Source organism: Chionomys nivalis, chromosome 7 (assembly GCF_950005125.1).
Source record: "Chionomys nivalis chromosome 7, mChiNiv1.1, whole genome shotgun sequence".
NCBI classification, from domain to species: Eukaryota; Metazoa; Chordata; class Mammalia; order Rodentia; family Cricetidae; genus Chionomys; species Chionomys nivalis.
Genome location: NC_080092.1, coordinates 78160165 through 78177106, shown reverse-complemented (window position 1 = coordinate 78177106; position 16942 = coordinate 78160165). Strand labels below are relative to the sequence as shown.

At 41.8% G+C, this 16942-nt stretch overlaps 1 protein-coding gene across 3 annotated transcripts in view; it reads left to right on the top strand.

Annotated features, from left to right (window-relative positions):
• Med1 (mediator complex subunit 1) overlaps window positions 1-16942 on the top strand; it is a 45419-nt gene continuing 28477 nt past the window's right edge. For all 3 annotated transcript variants that reach the window (XM_057773591.1, XM_057773588.1, XM_057773589.1), the window contains exons 1-6: window positions 1-221; window positions 4886-4992; window positions 8663-8741; window positions 14998-15052; window positions 15158-15290; window positions 16459-16487. In XM_057773591.1, coding sequence (XP_057629574.1) covers window positions 197-221; window positions 4886-4992; window positions 8663-8741; window positions 14998-15052; window positions 15158-15290; window positions 16459-16487 — 428 coding nt within the window. In that variant the 5' untranslated portion in view covers window positions 1-196. The remainder of the gene's footprint in view (window positions 222-4885; window positions 4993-8662; window positions 8742-14997; window positions 15053-15157; window positions 15291-16458; window positions 16488-16942) is intronic.

Sequence of the window (16942 nt, the reverse complement as noted above, 5' to 3'; positions counted from 1 at the left end):
TCCGTTGGGGAAGATGGCGGCGGCCGCGAGCACCCTTCTCTTCTTGCCGCCAGGGACTTCAGATTGAGCCTTCCCCGGAAGAGTGGGGGCCTCTGGTGCGCTGCTTCCCCGGAGCGCAAGCCAACTTGGTTCCCCTCTTAGTGGTGGGGAAAGGCTTCCCCTCCCGTGGCCGACCCAAGACCTCGCCGCTGTCAGGATGAAGGCTCAGGGGGAAACCGAGGGTGAGTGACGGAGCGGGGGTGCAAGAGGGGGCGGGACACAAGTGTGGCGAGCCAATCTGTGAGAGGAGGTGGGGACCCACGCCCCTCCAGGGCCACAGTGCACGGAACTGGGTCCGGTGGAATGTGTGTATTAGATCGTGTATATCAGATCGTCCCTGTCTTGGAGAGGACGGAGCGCCAGCTCCGAGGTGCTCTCCCCTCCCCCTTTGTGAAAGGTTTTCCGCACCAGCACGAGTTGGTTGAGCCTCAGGGTCGCTTAACCTGGTGTCTCGCCGGGAGAGTGAAAACGGAAACTTGTTTACTCTTTGTTCCGCGAGCGATGTCTGAATATGCTATGACAGTAAGGCACAACAGTGTGCCAGGGCCGTGGAGGGCTTAGCGTGAGTGACAGACACGGTTAGGTCTCTTATCAGAGTTCAAGTCCTGTGTCGTGCATTTCAAAAGCTGCTCTTTTGATTGTGTTTGAACAGTGGCTTTGAAGAGAGATTGGAAGGATGTGTTAGGAACAGTCCCCCCCCCCCCCGCAAAAAAAAGCAATTTTCCAGAAGAGGGCAGAAAAAAAAAAGGGGGGAGATTGAATCTTTTTGGTTTTGAGACAAGGTCTTCCTGTGTAGCCTAAGTTAGCCTTCAATTCAGGACAATCTTCCTGCCTCATCCTCCCAAGTACCAGCTTACAAACCTGTACCCTGTACGGTCAGCAATTATTTTTGTTTGTTTGTTTTATTATTCATTTATTTATTCATTCATTCATTCATTCATTCATTCATTCATTCATTCATTTATTTATTTTGTGTTTTGACCCAGAGTTTCCCTGTGTGGTCTGGAACTCTTATCTGTAGGCCCGGTGACCAGGAACTTAGAGATCCAGCTGCCTTTGCCTCCCGAATCTTGGTTCAGATCCTCCCCTCACTACCTTAATGCATATCACCTGGTTTATCCAAACTGAGCCATGACCCATGTAGGAAAATGGGGCAGCGAAATAAGCCATACTTAGACAGATGCCACATTTTCCCTCTTATGAGGAGTCTAGACTTAAGTATGTGTTTATGTATGTGTTGACTTTGAAAATGCAGACCCATGTGAGGATACTTTTTTTTTCTTCTTCAAGACAGGCTTTCTCTGTGTAGCCCTGGCTGTCCTGGAACTGCTTTGTAGACCAGGCTGGTTTCGAATTCATAGAAACCCACCAGCCTCTGCATCCTGAGTGCTGGGATTAAAGGCGTGCACCACCACCGCCTGGCATGAGGCGATTTTAAGGGAAGAAAGGTTAATGAAATGTGCTATGAAAGTGGAAGGCAGGGCTGTGCGGAGGTCGGGGCATTGATGGAGTCGGAGGAAGAATTAGGACAAATTGTGACGTACTAGATGCATGAGAATGCCAAAGTGATCCCCATTTCTTTCTTTTTTCCTTTTTTTTTCTGTTTTGTTGTTTGTTTTTTTTCGAGACAGGGTTTCTCTGTGTAACAGTCCTAGCTGTCCTGGAACTAGCTCTTGTAGACGATACTGGCCTCAAACTCACAGAAACCCACTGGCCTCTGCATCCTGAGTGCTGGTATTAAAGGCGTGCGCCACCACTGTCTGGCCTCATGATCCCCATTTCTTTGTATGTTAACTTAAAAAATGATTTAGGGACTGGGGGTATAGATCAGTGGTTAGAGCAAGGGTGTTCATCTTCCTAGGTCCAATCCCCAGCACCAAAAGAGAAGGAAAAAAGGGGAAGTAACAATTATGCCCCCAAATTAATGAAGTCAGTGTTTTCATACTGAAAACTAGTTACATTTTTTTTTCAGATTGTACTTAAAAATTTTTATTCAAGATATTACATGTGTATTTATGTAATTAGAAGATATTTTTTGGTTCCAATTAACTGTCAGAAGCTGGGTCCAGCATGCCTGTAATTGCACTACTGAGAAGTAGAGGTAGGAGGAGAAGAACTTCAAGACTGTCCTCCCCTGCTCAGCAAGTTCAAGGCTAACTGGGCTGTAGGAGCCCTCCCTCAGGGGTGGAGGTGGAGAGGCTAGACAGTCTAGTCGGTTGGGAAAATGCTTCTTGTGCTAAAGACCTGAGTTTGAGCCCCAGTCCTGTGGAGGATGAGACTGGCAAGTCTTTGGAGCTCTCTCAGTGAGCCTAATCAGTGATCCCCAGGTCCCAGTTAGAGGACCCCCCCCCCCCAAGGGTGTCTGTTTATAGTGGCACACATCCATAGGAGGATAATCTAGGCTAAAACTCAAGCCTGGGATCTGGCTCATGTTTATAAACCCAGCAGTTTGGAGGTAGAGGTAGGAACATCAGGAGGTCAAGGGCATCCCTTAAATTTATTTGTTTAGAGGTGGTGCATCTGCCTCAGGGTGAGTGTGGTAATCAGAGGACAACTTGCAGGAGTCAGTTACCTTTATCCACTGTAGATTCTGGAATTGAGCTCATGCTCTTATATGGCAACAGATGCCTTAACTTCAGCCTTCAAGGTCATCTGCCCAATAGACCTGGAGGTCAGCACGGGCCTTGAGACACCATCTTAAAAAGGAATAAAGGGGCTAAGTGATTAAGAGCCCTTACTGCTCTTGGCATTAGGCCCAGAGTTTGATTTCCAGAACCCACACACCTACATGGCAGCTCACAACCATCTGTAACTCTAGTTCTAGGGGTCCTGGTGCCACCTTCTGACCACCTGAGTACTGAACAGATGGGGTGCACATCCATGCAGGCAAAAAACCTCACATATAAGTAACTGTTTTTTTTTTTTTTTTTTTTTTTTTTTTTTTTTTTTAAAGACAGGGTGTCTGCCCTGGGTGTAATGGTATTTCATTTGTATTTTATTTTTTTTTTTTTTTTTGGTTTTTCGAGACAGGGTTTCTCTGTGGTTTTGGAGCCTGTCCTGGAACTAGCTCTGTAGACCAGGCTGGTCTCGAACTCACAGAGATCCACCTGCCTCTGCCTCCCAAGTGCTGGGATTAAAGGCGTGCGCCACCACCGCCCGGCTTCATTTGTATTTTAATAAATAAAACTTTATTGAAGATCAGAGAGTAAAACAGCCTCACTGTCAGTTTTATAGACCAGGGGAGTGATGATGCACAACTTTAATCCCAGTAGCCACACTAGTTTGCCATGGAAACTGGGCGGTAGTGTTGCATGCCTTTAATCCCAGCCCTATAGAGGAATATAGAATAGGAGGAGACAGCTCTCACACACAGTTTCATTCTGACATTCCTGGAGGCAGGATTGTCATTTCAGACTGAGGTCAAGGTAAGAGCCAGTGGATGGTTCAGGATGAACCCCAGTTTCTGTCTCTGGATTTTTATTAATTGTGCTACACCTGGGTGTCCTGGAACTCACTTTGTAGACCAGACTGGCCTCAAAATCAAAGAGATCCTCCTTCCTCTGCCTCCCGCGTGCTGGGATTGAAGGCGTGTGCCACCATTGCTTGGTTGATAACACTTAAAAAAAGAATATTTCATGTATGTGGTTGTTTTGTCGTCATGTATTTCTGGGTACCAAGTATATATCTGGTGTCCTTGGAGGCCAGACAAGGCCATCAGATCCTCTGGTACTGGAGTTAGATATGGTATGAGCTGCTATGTGGATTCTGAGATTCGAACCCAGATCCTTCAAAAGTTCAGCTAGTGTGCTTAAAAGGAAGGTAAAGCATTGTGGAACACTGCTTTGATCTTAGTATTCAAGAGGCAGAGGCGGGGGATCTCTATGTGTTCAAAACCAGACTGTTTAGACCCTGTCTAAAACCAAACAAAACAACAAAATATCTAGGCTAGAAAGATTCCTTGGCCTCATAATAAAAGACAAAGACAGCTTGAAGCACGTTGTCCTCTGACCTTCACGGGTACTGTGGTAGGTTCAGACCTGTACTTATACACATCCACAGACATCCAGATTGTTTTTGTTACTAGTAGTATTTTAAATGTTTGTTTTATGTGTGTGGGTATTTGGCTTGCATGTACGTCTGCACAGCATGTGTGCCTTGGGCCTCAGGAGGCCAGAGGAAAGTGTCAGATCCCCTGGTATTGGAGATAGAGATGTTTGTAAGCTGATATACGGATGCTAGGAATCTAACCAGTTCCTCGCGAAGAGCAGCTAGTGCTCTTAACTACTTAGTCGTTTTTCTAGCCTCTTGGTTTTTATTGTTTGTATTAAGACAGGGTCTCATATAGACTAGACTGTTCTTGACATCACAAAGATATGACTGCTTCTTCCTTCTGAGCGCTAGGATAAAAAGTGTACATCACCATTCCTGGCATAAGAATTGAAAACTATCTTCTAAGCCGTACATAGTATATACATGTAATCACAGCTACCCAGGAGCCTAGTGCAGGAGGATTGTTGGCGTCTAAGAATTCAAGGCCTACAAAATGGAATAGTAAGACCCTGTCTCTTAGAAAAATAAGTTAGAAAATATTGTGTGTACAAGTACTTTTACAACATGATCTTCCTCTGTAGCTCAGGCTAGCCTTGAATTCACAAACCTGCCTCAGTCTTTCCAATGCTGGCATTGAAGCTGTGGGCAGCCATGCCTAGCTTTCTTTGTTTTAGAGTAAATGATAATAAAAATATTTTGGCAGTTCATAAGTGAAATACAGGGATTCTCTGTAAGAGAAATGGTGGGAGGTCTTGATGTCAGAGTGTCTAATGATGTTCTCTGTTTTCTGTTACAGAGTCGGAAAAGCTGAGTAAGATGAGTTCCCTCTTGGAACGGCTCCATGCAAAATTTAACCAAAATAGACCTTGGAGTGAAACCATTAAGCTTGTGCGTCAAGTCATGGTGAGAATTGTGGCTAAATGGGTTAAGTACTAAGGGAATTACTTAATAAAGCAATCTTTCTGAATCCATGGTGGGTATTGATTTCAGAGGCCAGCTTAGGAAGAAGTGGCTCAAATTCCCGTATCTACAGGGGTATTCTAGGACTCCTCATAGATCCTAAAATCCATGAGTTCTTAAGTTCCTTGTTTTAAAAGACTTTGTCAACGGGACTTGTTGGCATGCCTTTTATCCCCGCACTCAGTTGCAGAGACAGGTTGATCTCTGAGGGTTCAAAGCCAGCCTGGTCTACAGAGTGAGTTCCAGGGCTACACAGAGAAACCTTGCCTCAAAAAACGTTAAAAGAAAAAAAAGCATTATCTTTGCATATTTTAAACATCCTCTTATATACTTTAAGCAAATCTCTACATTACTTGACAATAGTTAAAACAGGATAAATAGTGTACATATTTGTTCTGCTGTGCTGTTCATTGTCAGTACAGAGCAATATTGTTTTTGGTTCAGAAGCAGAATCTTTTTTTGGGACAGGGTTTCTTTGTGTAGCCCTAACTGTCCTTGAACTCCACTTTTTAGTCCAGGCTGGCTTCAGTCTTACAGAGTTCTTGCTGCCTCTGCCTCCCAAGTGCTGGGATTAAAGGCATGTGCCACCACCGCCCGCCTGGCAAGAAGCAGAATCTTACCTGTTAGTCTCTGGCCCTGAACTTGGTTTGGTCAGGCACTTACCCAAGCTGGCATTGAACTTGTGTAGCTCAGGCAGCCTTTGAAAAGTGTACAGATCCTTCTGCTTCAGCTTCCCGAGTAGCCTATAGCACAGTCCTTTTGAGTCAGGGTCTGTGTGTGGCTTAGGTCGGCCTTCAGCTTGGTCTATGGCTGAGGCCATCCTGCCTTGGCTTCCCGGGTGCCCAGGTTACAGTTGAGTCCTGCCATCTCTACTCTATCTAGTTTTTCTCTGGTCTGTTTGAAATAGGGTCTCATTCATTCATTTTGAGGTTTTTTTTATTTGTTCTTTGTTTTTCTTAACTCTTGTTTGGTGCCCATTCACTGTGAATGAGTGTCTTTCCCTGTCGTATTATTACTTCCCTCTAAGTCATAAACCGGTGTGGTGATACTTGAGCTACTTCAGTGGAAGATGGAACCCTTGAAAAGCGTGGTAACAATTATGCTAAGTGTTCCTTCACTTCACTTTGTGATCATGAAAAAACAGTGATTTATTTATTTTTATTGGTTTTTTTCGAGACAGGGTTTCTCTGTAGCTTTCGAGTCTGTACTCGAACTAACTTTTGTAGACCAAGCTGGTCGCGAACTCACAGAGATCCACTCGCCTCTGCCTCCCAAGTGCTGGGATTAAAGGTGTGTACCACCACCGCCCGGTCAGCGATTTATATTTTAACACCTCTGTGTATATATTATAGTTTAATGAGACTATTCTCTCCTTCCCACCAAAGTTCCCTTTAGCTCCAGGGTAAGTCCAGTTCATTATCATTTACCTGACCAATCATTAGACTATTGCTAATAAAAGAGGTAAATTTGTTAATAAAGAACTGTATTTTAGGGGCTTGAGAGGTGACTCAGAGGTTAAGAGCACTGGTTGCTCTTCCAGAGGAACTGAGTTCAATTCCCAGCACCCACATGGTGGCTCACAACCATCTGTAATAAGAACTAATGCCCTCTTCTGGCGTACAGGCATACATGCAGGCAGAACATTGTATATGCAATAAATAAATAAATCTTAAAAATAAAAAAATCTTTAAAGAAAAGAACTGTGTTTTATTTTTATTTATTTATTTTTTTTTTTGGTTTTTCGAGACAGGGTTTCTCTGTGGTTTTGGAGCCTGTCCTGGAACTAGCTCTTGTAGACCAGGCTGGTCTCGAACTCACAGAGATCCACCTGCCTCTGCCTCCCGAGTGCTGGGATTAAAGGCGTGCGCCACCACCGCCCGGCTAAGAACTGTGTTTTAGAGGCAAGGTGTGTAATTATTTCAGTGGTAGAGCATTTGCCTTGCATGTATAAGATACACAGTTCATTCACTAGCAAGAGAGAATAAATGAACCAAAACCAAACCCTGTATATCAGACTTGATTGTAGTACTTGCTACTATGTGATTTGAATAAATTATGTAATCTCTGTGAAGTTATGTTTTCTCATGAAAGCATATAATGCTGGTTTGCTTTTCCAAGTTTTGTTTCTTTTTTTGGTTTTGTATGTGTGGGTGTTTTGTCTGCATATATCTTGGCCAGAAGAAGTCATCAGATCCCCTGGAACTTGAGTTATAGATGGTTGTGAGCCAACATGTTGTGTGCTGGGAATCAAATCTTGGTCTTTAAGAATGGCCAGTTCCCCAGATGGTAGTGGCACATGCCTTTAATCCTAGCACTTAGGAAGCAGAAACAGGCAGAACTCTGTGATCAAATTCAGCCTGGTCTACAAGAGCTAGTTCCAGGACAACTAGGGTTGTTGTTACACAGAGAAACCCTGTCTCGGGGGTGGGTGGAGAAGCAAGCCAGTTCTCTTATCCTGAACCCTTTCTCTAGCTCCTAGTGTTTTTGTTTGTTTGTTTGTTTGTTTGTTGTTGTTGTTGTTGTTTTTAATTAATGGGTGAATGTTCTTAGTGTAGTTTTGTTGTTTTAAGACAGGGTTTCTCTATAGTCCAGGCTGTCCTGGAACTCACTCTGTAGACCAGACTGGCCTCAAACTTGGAGATCAAACAACATAATTTTTTTAAAAATATTATTTATTTATTTATTATGTATACAATATTCTTTCTGTGTGTATGCATACAATATTCTTTCTTGTGTGTATGCCTGAAGGCCAGAAGAGGGCACCAGACCTCATTACAGATGGTTGTAAGCCACCATGTGGTTGCTGGGAATTGAACTCAGAACCTCTGGAAGACCAGGCAATGCTCTTAACCACTGAGCCATCTCTCCAGCCCCCCAACATAATTTTTTTGTAAGGTTCATATGATCCAGGTTACATATGAGGGTGACCTTGAAGTCACCTTTAGCTTACATCCTCCTACCTCTCAGTGCTGAGATTACCGGCAAATGCCACCATGTCTTTGTTACATGTTCATGACCAGTTACTGCCATGCCTTGAGATTGAAGCCAGGACTTTGTTCATATGGGCCATTGCTCTCCCAGCTGAGCTATATCTCCATCCTGGTAATAAGGCTTCTGAAACTATGATTTTATAAATGAATGCATGTGCATCCTTATTTAGTTTGCATACAAAGAAAAGTATTATTTTTTTCTTTCTGAGACAGGGTTTCTCTGTGTAACAGCTTTATTTTGGAACTTCCATTGTATGCCAGGTTGGCCTCCAACACAAAGAGATCTGCCTGCATCTGCTTGCTAGTTGAATAATTCTCAGAAACAAAATTTCTGCCTGCATCTGCTTCCTAGTTGAATAATTCTCAGAAACAAAATTTCAGTAATGCCGAGAAGTTCATGGCCTCTGGAAGATAAAAATGCAACAGTGAAGCCCGGCAGTGGTGGTCATCCAATGCTAGAAAGCAGTGCCAGCCTGGGCTAAAAACCTTGTCTCAAAAGAAAAGAAAGAATCTGTGATCTATTTTCAGTCAGTAACTTTCCTGCTAGGATAACAAACATGTGTTTAACTGAAACATTCTTTTGGTTGATGTTTTTGTTTCAATTGTTTTGTGATTTGATACAGGAGAAGAGGGTCGTCATGAGTTCTGGAGGGCATCAGCATTTGGTCAGCTGTTTGGAGACATTGCAAAAGGCCCTCAAAGGTATGTACACACCTTTGAAATTGTTGATCTTACTAAAACTTAATAAAACTGACATTAAGGTGGATTTTGGGGCATGGCTGAATTCTAAACTTAAATAGAAATATAAATTAAGGAAGATAACTTTCTATATTGGATGTTGCCTTTATTTTCATTTATGGAATTTTTAATTTAATTTTTTTTTTAAAAGACAAGGAGCTCTTGTAGACCAGGCTGGCCTCGAACTCACAGAGATCCACCTGCTTCTGCCTCCCAAGTGCTGGGATTAAAGGCGTGTGCTACCACCCCCTGGCAAATTTTTAAAATTTTTATTGACTTGTTTACTTTATGGTGTGTGTGTGTGAGAGAGACACAGAGATATGCAAATGTTTACATGCAACAACATGCGAAGGTCAGAATTTTTTTAAAAATTTTTTAAAAGATTTATTATGTGTAGTGTTTTATCTTCATGTATGCCTGCAGGTTGGAAGAGGGCACCAGATCTCATTACAGATGACTGACCCATCATCATGACAGCCAGTGCTCTCAACCGCTGAGCCATCTCTCCAGCAACCAGAATTTTTTTCCCCAAGACAGGTTGCTCTGTGTTAACAGCTCTGACTGTCCTGATACTCATTTTTAGGCCAGGCTGGCCTCAAACTTACAGAGATCCACCAGCCTCTGCCTCCTGAGTACTGGAAGTCTTGAGTTGGAAATCTTTAATGAGTTGCTTTTTTTCTTTCTGGTGTAAGGAATGGGACTTGAGCTCAGGTTGTTAGGCCTACAAGATAAATGCTTTTTTTCAGTTCAAAAAATTATCCCAGCCGGGCGGTGGTGGCGCACGCCTTTAATCCCAGCACTCGGGAGGCAGAGGCAGGTGGATCTCTGGGAGTTCGAGGCCAGCCTGTTCTACAAGAGCTAGTTCCAGGATAGGCACCAAAGCTACAGAGAAACCCTGTCTCAAAACACCAAAAAAAAAAAAAAAAAAATCCCAATCGCGAAGCATTTATTGTTTATTTATTTGCTTTTTGCTTTTGAGACTGGGGTTCACTATGTTTCCTTGACTGGCCTGGAACTCTGTAGACCTTGAACTCACAGAGAGCTGTCTGCCTCTACATCCCAAGTGCTGGGATTTGTGGTATCTACCACCATGCTTGCTTTGAAACATTTATTTATTTTTACTTTGGGCTTTTTGACATAGGGTCTTAACTATTACAAGTTGATACCCTTGCTATCTTTGATCTGAAGATCTTCTTACCTCATCCTCCTGAGTACTGGGATTATAGGTATATGCTCTCATACAGGACTATAACTTTATTTTTAACATTAAATAATAAATGCTCGGCTGATATGTGCAAAACCATCTGTACTGGGGGTGGGGAAGAGTAATACTAACTATATCCATGTTCCCTTTTGTCCTTTTGTTCTATTTTTTAAATTTGTTCAGATCTATATGTTGTATGTGTGAATGTTTTGCCTGTGTGTATGTGTACTTTTTTTTTTTTAATTTTCGAGACAGGGTTTCTCTGTAACTTTTGGAGCCTGTCCTGGAACTAGCTCTTATAGACCAGGCTGGCCTCGAACTCATAGAGATCCGCCTGCCTCTGCCTTCCGAGTGCTGGGATTACCATTAACCCTCCTTACCCCCCATCCCACCCCTCAACATAAGTGTACCTTGTGATTACAGTGACAGTGGAGGTCAGAAGACAGCATTGGATCACCAGGAACTGGTGTTTCAGATGTTTGGAAAATGCAATGTGGGTGCTGGTAACTGAACCTGGGTCGTCTTCAGGAGCAACAAGTGCTCTTAACTGTTGTCATCTCTCCCATCACTCCCCTTCTCTTTTTCTATTTTTTTAAAATATTTATTTATTTATTATGTATACTATATTCTGTCTGTATGTATGTCTGCAGGCCAGAAGAGGGCACCAGACCTCATTACAGATGGTTGTGAGCCACCATGTGGTTGCCGGGAATTGAACTCAGGACCTTTGGAAGAGCAGGCAGTACTCTTAAACACTGAGCCATCTCTCCAGCCCCCTCCCCTTCTCTATTTAGATATGGTTGCATATAATCAGGCAGGTCAAAAATTCTATTTTATTTTATATGCACATTTGCGAGAGGATGTCAGATCCCCTAGAACTGGAGTTGCAGACAGTTGTGAGCTGCCATGTGGGTGCTGGGAATTGATCCTGGGTCTTTTGGAAGAGGAGCTACTGCTCTTAATGGCTGAGCCATCTCTCTAGCCCCTCAAAAAGTCTTTATGTAGTCAGAGATGACCTTGAACTCTTGATCACCTTTGCTTTTACCTCTGTATTAGTTTCATACTGTTTTTCTAAGTTAAAGATACCTTGACTCAAAGTGGGAGAAATGGCTCACCGGTTAAGAGCACTGGTTGCAGCCGGGCGGTGGTGGCGCACGCCTTTAATCCCAGCACTCGGGAGGCAGAGGCAGGCGGATCTCTGGGAGTTCGAGGCCAGCCTGGTCTACAAGAGCTAGTTCCAGGACAGGCACCAAAGCTACAGAGAAACCCTGTCTCGAAAAACCAAAAAAAAAAAAAAAAAAAAAAAAAGAGCACTGGTTGCTCTTCCAGAGGTCCTGAGTTCATTTCTCAGAAACCATATGGTGGCTCACAACCATCTGTAATAAGATCTGGTGCCCTTTTCCCGTCTGCAGGTATATATAGGCAGGATACCTCATACATAACAAATAAAAAGATCTTTAAAAAAAGAAAAAAAAAGATAATCTTGACTCAAATAAAGATAATCTTGACTCAAATAAGGAGTAATAATAAAAAGGAGGATCCTGGGCAGTGATAGCATTTGCCTTTAACCCCAGGACTCCACAGGCAGAGGCAGGTGAATCTTTACATTCTAGTCCAGCCTGGTCTACAGAGCAAGTTCAAGGACCCCAAAGGCAACAGGGTTTCTGTTCTTTTTGTTGTTATTCTTGTTAGGTACATAGACCAATCTGACTTGAAACTTATGTATACAGTACAGGGATGGGATAACAAGTGTGCATTTCCATGCCTGGTGTTCATGGTTTTTTTTTTTTTCTTGCCTGTCTCTCTTGGGTTTTTCTACCTCTGTCCCCCAAGTGTTAGTTATCTATCATTTGGTCTCACAATTTTTCTCTTTCTTTTCTTTCTTTTTTTGTTTTGTTTTCATTTGTTTTGCTTTGTTTTGGCTTTTCGAGACAGGGTTTTTTTTATATGCTTGGCTGTAAATCAGGCTGGTCTCCTGAGTGCTGGGATTATCTCCATGTGCTGCCATCATCTGGTTTAAATAGATTTTTTGTTAATATTTATTTATTTACTTATTATGTATACAGTCTTTTGCCTGCCTGTATTCCTGCAACCCAGAAGATGACACTAGATCTTATTATATATGGTTGTGAGCCACTCTATGATTGCTGGGAAATTGAACTCAGGACTTCTGGAAGAACAACCAGTGCTCTTAACCTCTGGGCTATTTTCCAGCCCCATAAATAGATCTTAATATTGGTTACTTTTCCTTATTTCTGTTTTAAAATACTTAACAAAAGCAATTTGAGGAAGGAAAATTTTTTTGTTTTTGGCCTCACATTTTAACAGTACAGTCCATCATTGTGGGGAAGTCATGGCAGCCAGAGTGAGGTGGCTAGTCACATCGCACCTACAGTGAGATGCAACGAAGAGTGCTGGTGTTCAGTTCACTTTCCCCTCTGTCCTGTTCTGTCTAGGAACCCTACCTATAGGATTGTGCCACCCATGTTCAGAGTGAGCTTAGCACCTCAATTAAAACTCTAATCTGCAGCATTAGCTTAGTGGTTAAGAGCACTGATTTTTCTTTCACTAAACCAGAGTTGGAGTCCCAGCAGCCCACAACCATTTATAACTCCAGTTCCAGAGGATCTGATGCCCTCTTCTGGATTCTGTGTTCACCAGGCACACATATGAGATGCATAGACATAGATGCAAGCAGAAACCCATATATATATGAAAAATAAAAGAAAAACACCGTCAAAAACGCACAGAGTTGCTGGATGGTGGTGCCACACGCCTTTAATCCCATCACTCAGGAGGCAGAGGCAGGTAGATCTCTGAGATTGAGGCCAGTCTGGTCTACAGAGTGGGTTCCAGGACAGCCAGGGCTACACATAGAAATCCTGTCTCAAAAATAACAATGCATAGCAGTATGCCACTTGGTGCTTCTAAACCCAGCCCAACTAACAATGTGGACTATGCATCAATCTCGTGCAGATATCACTGTTTACCTTGTTACCGCATCTCTGTCTCCTGAGTCCTAGGTCACAGCTAAACTTGGTGCAGATTATAAGTGTCTGCATGTCTGAACTATTAAATATGTTTATGTGTTTGTAGTAATATGAGCGGCAGGGCTGTATCCCCGGCACCTGGCTGCCCGCATGGCTAGCTTATGTCCCGAAATAATTACACGGAAACTGTGTTCTTTTAAACACTGCTTGGCCCATTAGCCCTAGCCTCTTACTGGCTAGCTCTCACATCTTGCTTTAACCCATTTCTAATAATGAGTGTAGCCCCACGAGGTGTGGTTTACCAGGAAAGATCCTAACCTGCGTCTGTGTCGGGTGGGAGAATCATGGCGACTGCCTGACTCGGCTTCTTTCTCCCAGCATTCATAAGGGTTGGTCTGTCAAATGGGCCTAGGCAGTTTCTTTATTAATTAACCAATGAAAGCAACAGATTAGAAAGAAATCACTCCCACATCATTTCCCCTTTTTCTGTTTAAATAAAAAGGAAGGCTTTCATTTTAACATAGTAAAATTACATATAGCAAAACAGTTATCAAGCAAGATTTACAATTAAAATATTTATATCTATTTTATCTTTTATCATAACTAAGGAAAACTACAACTATGTATCCATTCTTTAATTCCATCAAAGACTCCAGAAGGATATAATATTACCTAAGCAAACAAGAAATCTAAAACTCTAGAAATGACAGAGACATCTCGCTGCCTGGACAGTCACCCAAAGTTCTTTTGTACCGTTGGGGCATCCGTCTTTGGCCTTCAGGCCCATAGTGTTTAGCAGACATTTTCATAAAACAGAAAATTTTAAAGACAGTTTAGTCATTTTTTGCTGTGTCCTGCAAACTCTTTTATGAGTCAAAAACCCCGAAAGAACATCTCACCTTTAGACAAGTTTAACAGTCCTCTCTCTGAGGGTTCTCTGTGTCCAGTTTATACAGTAGTCCAGACAAAAGCGGTTTTTTGCCCAAATGGCTATCAAACTCCATAACGAGCCTCTTCGATGTCCATCTTCCTCTTAAAGTAGTTTGGTGCTGCCAGGAGCAGACATATCTCATTGTCATAAAAAGCCCTAAATTATTAAAACATTTAAAATGCCGTATTTTATAGTCTTTAAAAGATATAAAAAATGCCTATCCAACTAAAATATATCTCTATATATCTAAAAAAATCTAACATGCCTACAAGCTTTACTATTATCAATGATTATCCATTAACAACCTATATATGTTACATTTTTAAATAAACTACACAATCACAATACCTTAATATCAAAAATACATATACATATAACAAAATTAACCTTATAATCCATACCAATACAAATTATTCATATCTATAAGGGGGCCTCTCTGTTGTGGAAGCGGCGGCGGGGCTGTGTCCTGCCACCCGGCTAGCTTTACCCGAAATAATTACACGGAAATTGTATTTTTTTAAACACTGCCTGGCCCATTAGTTCCAGCCTCTTATTGGCTAGCTCTTACATTTTTTTTAATATTTATTTATTTATTATGTATACAATATTCTGTCTGTGTGTATGCCTGCAGGCCAGAAGAGGGCACCAGACCTCATTACAGATGGTTGTGAGCCACCATGTGGTTGCTGGGAATTGAACTCAGGACCTTTGGAAGAGCAGGCAATGCTCTTAACCACTGAGCCATCTCTCCAGCCCCTAGCTCTTACATTTTGATCTAACCCATTTCTAATATTCTGTGTAGCAGCACGAGCTGGCTTACCAGGAAAGATCTTAACCTGCATCTGTTTGGAGTGAGAGAATCACGGAGACTCACTGACTCGGCTTCTTTCTCCCAGCATTCTGTTCTGTTTACTCCACCCACCTAAGGGTTGGCCTATCAAATGGGCCTAGGCAGTTTCTTTATTAGTTAACCAATGAAAGCAACAGATTAGAAAGAAATCACTCCCACATCATGTGTTTGCACAGAAGGATATATTAATTTATTTGGAATATTCTTTATTAATTTCTTTTCTCCTCTCCCCCATCTTTTTATAGTAACATCTTTGCCAGCGATGACTGATCGTTTGGAATCAATAGCCAGACAGAATGGGTATGTAATCTCTAATCTGTGGGCAGAAATGTTCAACACAGTGCTAATTATAGGTAGCATTTTACGTGTCTTCTATTAACTTTTGTTTTAATTTGTTCCTCCTAGACTGGGCTCTCATCTCAGTGCCAGTGGCACTGAATGTTACATCACGTCAGATATGTTCTATGTGGAAGTGCAGTTAGATCCTGCAGGACAGCTCTGTGATGTCAAAGTGGCTCACCATGGGGAGAATCCTGTGGTATGTGTGACATTTCACTGTGGTCTATGGGCTTTACTTAGGAACATAATTAAAAATTAATTGTTGGGGGTCTGTATAGCTCGTCTCTTAAGTTTGTTTTTGTTTTTCTTTTGTTTTTATAAGCTACTGTAGAGATATGATGGGTCTACATTGGTAGTTTTAGAATAAACTTTTTGGTCCTCTGCTATATACAAGGGCTTTGATGGGTGGAAACACTATAGGGACCCTTTTCATTTCATACTAACAAACTACAGCTTGGGTTTAATGAACAAATTGTGAGATACAGAAATAGTCTTTCAATTCCTATTAAAAGATTACAATCATGACAGATAATATGAAAAATCCTGAAATAAAAATGGATATAAAATGTGTATAATTAAGCAGTTTTAGATTCCAGGGATGATGTTGGAGACCATAATGTTTTAAACAAACTACTTAAAAAGATGACTCCTTTATAACTGATTTCATATATTTGATTTGTAATATCCCACCCCAAATTCATGGTGCATGTCTGTCTAGAAAGAAAAGGCTTTTGAAGGGCTAGATGCCTCCATGAGTGAAGTGCTTGCTGCATCAGCCTGGGGACCTGAGTTCTGAGCCTTAGCACCTGATTAGAGGGTGCACTTATAATCGCAGTGCTAGCGTCTCTGGGACTGGATGCCGGCTCATCTGCTGGCCTCATGGAAACAGCAAGTTCTGGCGCTAGTGAGATGGCTCAGAGGAAAAGAGCACTGGCTGCTCCTCCAGAGGTCCTGAGTTCAGTTCCCAGCAACCACATGATAGCTTATAACCATCTGTAATGAGATCTGGTGCCCTCTTCTGTCCCACAGGGATACATGCAGGCAGAATATTGTATATATAATAAATAAATCTTTAAAAAAAAAAAAAAAGAAAGAAACATTGAGTTGCAGGGTAAGCTCCAAGTCAGCAAGAGACCTTGTCTCAGAACATATAAAGGAGAGTGATGGAGGAAGACAATAGATGACTTCCGTGTACACACACACATGCACACGGAGCTTTTGATATCGTTTTTTTTTTTTTTGATATCTTGATTTAAGGGCTTTCTGTAGTTTGTTTTTGTTTTAAAGCATGTGTAATTAATATAAAACTTCTATTTTCAATTCTGTTAATTTAGTTTAATGCTTTAACATAATTTCTTTGATTCCAGAGCTGTCCAGAGCTTGTACAGCAGTTAAGGTAAGCATATAATATTGGTATATTCCTTTGCACTGACAGGTAGTCCTGTTCTTTCTTTGGAGGGAGATAGACATGGTCTTGCTCTAGAGTCCAGTCTGACCTGAAACTCTGTGTCATCATCCCTCAACTTTCTAAATAGCTAGGCATAAAGGTGTATCTCCTTACTGTTCTCTATAGCTTGGACTTTTTGGATTTATTTTTTTTTTTTAATTATATTTATTTATTTATTTATTATGTATACAATAGTCTATCTGTATGTATGTCTGCAGGCCAGAAGAGGGCACCAGACCTCATTACAGATGGTTGTGAGCCATCATGTGGTTGTTGGGGATTGAACTCATGACCTTTGGAAGAGCAGGCAATGCTCTTAACCACTGAGCCATCTCTCTAGCCCTCTTCTTTTTTTTTTTTTTTTTTTTTTTTTTTTTTGGTTTTTCGAGACAGGGTTTCTCTGT